At 36.7% G+C, this 6143-nt stretch overlaps 1 protein-coding gene across 3 annotated transcripts; it reads right to left on the bottom strand.

Annotated features, from left to right (window-relative positions):
* Positions 1 to 1865: 1865 nt before the first annotated feature.
* On the bottom strand, positions 1866 to 4784 carry LOC141435151 (uncharacterized). 3 transcript variants are annotated; one of them, XM_074097736.1, is made up of 3 exons: positions 4716 to 4784; positions 3121 to 3257; positions 1866 to 2880 (listed from the first exon to the last, which is right to left on the bottom strand). In XM_074097736.1, exons 2-3 carry the CDS (start codon positions 3136 to 3138, stop codon positions 1888 to 1890), a joined length of 1011 nt encoding a protein of 336 aa, XP_073953837.1. In that variant the 5' UTR covers positions 3139 to 3257; positions 4716 to 4784; the 3' UTR covers positions 1866 to 1887. The 3 variants fall into 3 exon arrangements, with proteins under 3 accessions (XP_073953837.1, XP_073953836.1, XP_073953835.1); XM_074097735.1 differs by having other exon boundaries at positions 3121 to 3269; positions 4716 to 4776; XM_074097734.1 differs by lacking the exon at positions 4716 to 4784 and having other exon boundaries at positions 3121 to 4432.
* Between the last annotated feature and the right edge of the window lie 1359 nt (positions 4785 to 6143).

Here is a 6143-nt window from a genome sequence, read left to right as displayed (position 1 = left end):
CAGGTGACCGCCATGCCCTTTTTCCCCCTTTTATATAAAAAATCCTTTAAACTAAAATTTAATGTGAGATGAATGACAAAAGAAGAGTTACATAGAATTGTATTCATCAACGCGGCCTATATGCGTGCCGCTCTGCAGGGCACGAGAGAACGAGAGGGTTTGAGCAATAATTCCCATGCGGGGCCAATTCACACAATTGAATTTATTCGTAGATATGTGCAGGTTTCCTCATGATATTTTCCTTCACCGTAAAGCACAGGTAAATTTCAAACGTGATTTCGCACATGAGTTAGAATAGAATATCTAAGATTAAATCAAATGAAGTCACCACGAAATAGTTATGTGTTTACAACTTCATGTTATGCGTCTTAGGGGCGGTTTCACCATCCATTGATTAGTGTTAACTGACGGTTAAATGTGATGCCGTCTCTATTTGTTTTGTTCGAATATACGGAGACGCAATCACATTTAACCGTCAGTTAACACTAATCAATGGATGGTGAAACAGCCCCTTAGAGTCCAGAATTTGTAGTTTGTAAGGGATTCCCCTTTGAAGCTTTCAAGTTTATTATTCATGTCGGGTCCTGCTTGAGTCAAGTTTCGAATCCAGCCAAGAAACTGGTTTTATCTCCGTAATTGTTACTATTATTGAAGCTCGGTTTTAAGTAAAATCTGGTATTTAACAAATAAAAAATCATCAATGTACTCGTAAAACATTTATCGGTAATAGGTACATCCTTAGTAAATAAAAGTATACAGACATCGTAAAAGTTCTTATGAAGATTTCTGTGCTATTCTAGTATAATTACAAATATAATACAACTAGCTTTTGCCCGCGCCTTCGCCCGCGTGGAGTTCGGTTATCGTTCGCTGTTCCCCATAAACTATCTCTATACCGAAAATCACGTCGATCCGTCGCTCAGTTTCGACGTGAAAGACGGACAAACATACAAACACACACACTTTCGCATTTATAATAATAATATTAGTATGGATTCTTAGACAGTCAATGGTGCAGTGTTAACAAATAGGCTTATCTAATAAATATCTCAAATCAACTGCTTGTTTTTAGGACCATTACAAGAGGAATAAAAAGTTTGCAGCTTCTAAAGACCTGGTTAACTTCCGAAATTGAAACTAGTGGAACCAAAGACTTGAAATTTGGTATACTGATCATAGATGATGTAGAACAGAGAGGTGCACTAAAGAAGGAGGGTTTTTTATCGAAATTTCCAATAAAGAGCATAATTGAAGGGGGTTTATGCTTCGATTTAAAGTGGCTTTATCATGTAATTATATTTGTTAGAGACTTCAAATATGGCATACAGATAGGTAGTTGTAACAATAACTAAAAACAGTTCTCAGGATTTAACATAATTTCTGCGGCATAAAATAGATTTTGATGCTAAATGAATCAGATAACGCACAATCTAAACCACTGTAGCTAGAGTAGAGACTGGAAATTTGGCAGACATATTTCTTGAGGATCATACCAAATGCGCTTAAGGGATATTACGAAATTTTCACGATGTTGAGAATGAAATTTTCTTTTTTCGTTTTAAGCGGCTAAATATCCGTAACTATACGAGTAAGGTTTTATTTTGGTAACTGTTTCTACACAGAGCTGGCTCGGATCTCTAACTAATACGCAACGTTATTAAGGAGCATTTGTCTACATTTTTTTTTCAAGGGTGTCTGCCAATGGGCGACGTGATTTTTTATAGTATTCCAAATAAAATATACTTTTAAAAACTATTTGAGGCGCAATTTTATAACCTTTACTATCCGTTTACTGCCACAGTAGCCACTATCCACATACTATTGTCGGGCATCGTGTTGGGGGATACACAAAGAAACTTTCAGCCTTAATTCTTAACATCAGCAAGTTTACTTCCTAACGTCATAACATACGATTCGATCATCTTTCTCTACACAATGTTCCCGTATTTTAACTGTTGTTCGTTCAGTTGTAGTTGTAGTCACAGTCGTTGTACTTGGGCTGGTTGTAGTACTCGGATTGGTAGAAATAGCTTTAGAAGTAGTAATAACTTTAAAAGTAGGGGTAACTTTAGAAGTAAGTTTTGTGGTAGTAGTTGTCAGTTTTGTAGTAGTAGTTGTAGGTTCTGTAGTAGAATAACTTGGTGTCAATTCCGGGATTTCTTCGGAAGATTCGCTGAGCTGTTTATCGGAGAGTTTCTCTTGTAAATTACGATTTCCTTCGGGTCTTACAACCGGGCGTCTCATGCCATCAAACGGGGGGTTCACGTAGCCACATTCAATTCTGTCACCTCGTAGTCGACATCCATTTCCTACTTCTACAGCCTGCACAGGTTGCGCCGGTTGCGGATTACTATTGTAACCACACAGGACTCTGTCATCCACTATCCGACATATCGTATCGTCGAAATTATAGCCCATGAAATTAAGAATGACATTCTCTGTAGTAGATTCTTCACGTGCACGACCATATAGTTTTAGTTTATCTACTGTAAGTAGCTCGTACAGCATAACTTTCTTCGTAGTTGGCGTGGTATCAGTTGTGGTATTATGATTAAAAGCTAAAGTTGCATTCTTTGGCGTACTCTCGGTTTCAATGTTAAGTTCGGATATGAAAGCGGTAGTTTCCTCAGCAGTCGTCGTTGATGTTGATGTTGATGTTATTACTGTTTCTTCGTCAAGATATTCCATATCAACATCGGATATATGAGTATCTAATTGAGTTATGGTTTGTTTAGATCTTCCAGTTATTGCTGTACCCGTCGTTTTTTCATCAGATTCAAAGGCCTCAAATAAAATCGGTTCGAACATTATACCTCCGATTTTTGGTGCACAATGTATCAAGTCTAGAAATAACAGGAACTCAGTAGATAGTAGGTATAACTGCAATGGAAAAACAGTTCTGTTAACTGTATTGGTGGATATATCAGCTCATGACTTAAAAAAATATTTAATTGCAATTTACTACTAGGTAGACAATTAAAATGCTTTAGGTTATTGATAACATGATGGGACTTTTTAATTTTATTAAAATAGCGTAAAATACATATAATCAACAAAGTAGACAAATACACTAACAGCTGGTACGTGCAGTAAGTAAGAAACTGCTAAAATAATACTCACCAGTAATGGAATTGACATCGTTTAATGCATCCCATTGGGATATTCAGAATTGATTGTTTAAGATTTATGAACAATAAATGTGAAATTATTTACTAAAAGTACTAGCTGCAGTGCCAGCGACAGAAACAACGTAGTGCCTATGGATGGAGCTTAAATTTAAATAATCAATTAATTCGTAGATTAAATGAACTGAAACTTGATTTAAATAAGTGAATAATATAATGTAGTTTTTGACTGATTCGACCTAACTTTTTGTTTCGAATAGGTGTACATGTAAGTTTTCACGCGTGAAGGATCTAGCTCGATGGACATCTGCCAATCATCTAATCTGTCAGAGTAGCATTCAATTTCATGCAAGATGTAGTCTTTACTGAACTTTGCGCGAACAAAGAATTTGGTCTACTTCTTAGGTACCTAGTCCTAATTCCTACACGCACATGGATGATGTAACTTAAGCGCGAACAACATCAGTCGTTGCCTCACTCGAGAACTTGATTCTATGCAGAGAAAATAGAACTGTGCCGTCTCTAACCCAAGTTTTTTAAAAATATTCATTATTTGTAAAAATAACTAATACGAAGGGTAAGTCAGTACCTTTTCAAGTATTAACTGTACAGTTACGTCTTACAATGGAGACAGAAAACGAAACCTTTACCCAAATAACACTCCATGCCGGGAAATAAAAAAGAACGATGCAAAGGAAACTCCCTCAGTGGGTCCATAAGCAGTTCAACAAATACTCAATAAAATACATAGTCGACCCACTCCTAGAAAGAGTGGAAAAATTTAAGAATAGCAAGAAAAACAAAGGCACGCAAAGTACTTTTGACTACGGGCACAAAACTTCATTTATAGCTACGCTTAGAAATAATATTAAATATACATTTTCCGCAGCTGAGCTATCAACAAATCGTTATAAATTCAGGGAAATTATTATGAAAAAATATTCCCTCACCAGATCTCAAGCTGACACATTGCAAGAAATAATTGGAGTTCATAAAATAACAAATATTGATAGCTTAAAAGCCATCATTGACAAAAACAAAGAAAACAGAAAAAAGACCAAGATAAAAAAAAGACAATTGCTGAAATTAATAAAGGATTATGAGATTGAGAAAAGTCGAAGAATATCTGAAACATTTCCATTCACCGGTGCATTTAGAAAACTCACAACTATGCACTCTTTTATACGCAAATTTCATCGCTAATTTTATTAATCTAATTCATTTGTACAGCCGGTAATCACAAATGATTGTAATTGTTTGTCATGAATTATAATGTCTCCAAAAATCTAACATCTATTTTATTTATATTAAATATATTGACCCGGATAACTCACGTCTTAAATCGAGTTTAGCTCGACATGTTTCGGGCTAATCCGTAGCCCTTCGTCTTCGGAGCAACGCGACTCAGCGGCTGCTGCAACACGCGCACTGCGCGCCGCCGCTCTGCTCTCGCGACTACCCGACGAAACTGACACCGGCACACAACTACCCGCGTTTACGGATTACGGATTAGCCCGAAACATGTCGAGCTAAACTCGATTTAAGTCGTGAGTTATCCGGGTCAATATATTTAATATGAGTGAGTCTCACGGTAGTTTCATGTTCAAAATCTATTTTATTTAGTAGCTACTACTGTTGTATTGTATTATTAAGATTTGTTTGCTCGTGTACACATTTCAATAAATTCAATTATTTTGCTGATCTTATCTAGTTTCCTGACAAAATTAATTGAAATGTCAAGCTTGCTGTACAACTGCGATAAGGAGAGAGATGAATTTTAGCGATGTCCATATTTTCATAGTTAGTGACTGTTTGTTTATGAAATTAAACATAATGAGTTAATGGTAAAAATAACTAATGTCAATTATTCAATTCTAGATGACCGTGGCATTCGCGTACGGTGCTTCTAGTGAATGTAACCGTAAGCAAGTGAAGAGTCATAGCAATGACGCGTTAGTTGTAAAGGAGACTACTCAGAATTCTAAACCAAGAAAGAGATGTTGCCCTTACGATTTCGACAGCAGTTTATGCAAGATAATCGATGATAGAGTTCTTTGCGGGTTTAATAGAAACCAAGGAATACCAGAAAGCAAAGGTCAGTACAAGCCATTGTCTGGAGGTTGTCGTCTTCGTGGAGGTCGAGTGGAGTGTGGGTATTTCGAAGGGCCTTACGAAGGGATTCGCCGGCCCCCGCCAGATTGGGACAACTCGCTCCAGGAATATCCAAACGAGCCGACAACCGAAGCTGGCAAGCATGCTGGAGAGGTTATTGAGTATGACGTTAGCAAAGAAACCTTGAAACACACCGTCACTGCAGAACCGATCTACTACGGCGTTACAAAGTGCGTGGAAATCCATTCGCGTGTAGTTTGTCGGCAAACTTGAATATTGTTTTAAAGTAAAGGAAGTTTTGAACCTGATATTTGATATTATCAGTCCAAAATCAGAATGCAAATAAATCATCAACCTAAGCTGGGTGCGGTTAAAGTATGACCCGTATTGTTGATCCGGAATGAACGACAAAAATGTACATGTAAGTGAACATTTAAAAAATAACCTGATAATTCAAACTCATGTATTGCCATAGGGGTTTCGATTGTCAGATCGTTAATTCCAGGTTGACAAATACCGGGTCGTACACTAAACGCGACCACTAAGGTGGACGCGTTCCTATGAAATACCAAAGTATTTATATAAAAACATCCAGATTTCTTCAATAATTATTTGGTAAAAAGTGATGTGTCATTAAAAAGTAGGTAAGCTGCCTTAGCTTAGCTTGACGTTATTATTATTAATAGGGTTCTGGTTGTTCCTAAAAAACAAAAAATAAAGAAAATGAAAGGGGAGCGTAGTTTTTTTAGAAAACGTACAAATCACACAAAACAGTACTTACTGTAGTTAACTAGTATATTTTATTATTGAAGTAGGATGTCGCTGTTTGTGGTTGAATGGAAGTGCTTAAAGAAATCGTCGGGAAAGAGACATTGTAAGTACTTTGCTTGTGTTAAAATATGAGGA

The sequence above is a fragment of the Choristoneura fumiferana genome, chromosome 14 (assembly GCF_025370935.1).
Source record: "Choristoneura fumiferana chromosome 14, NRCan_CFum_1, whole genome shotgun sequence".
NCBI lineage: Eukaryota > Metazoa > Arthropoda > Insecta > Lepidoptera > Tortricidae > Choristoneura > Choristoneura fumiferana.
The sequence above is the reverse complement of the archived record's forward strand: the minus strand, read 5'-3'. Positions and strand labels throughout refer to the sequence as shown.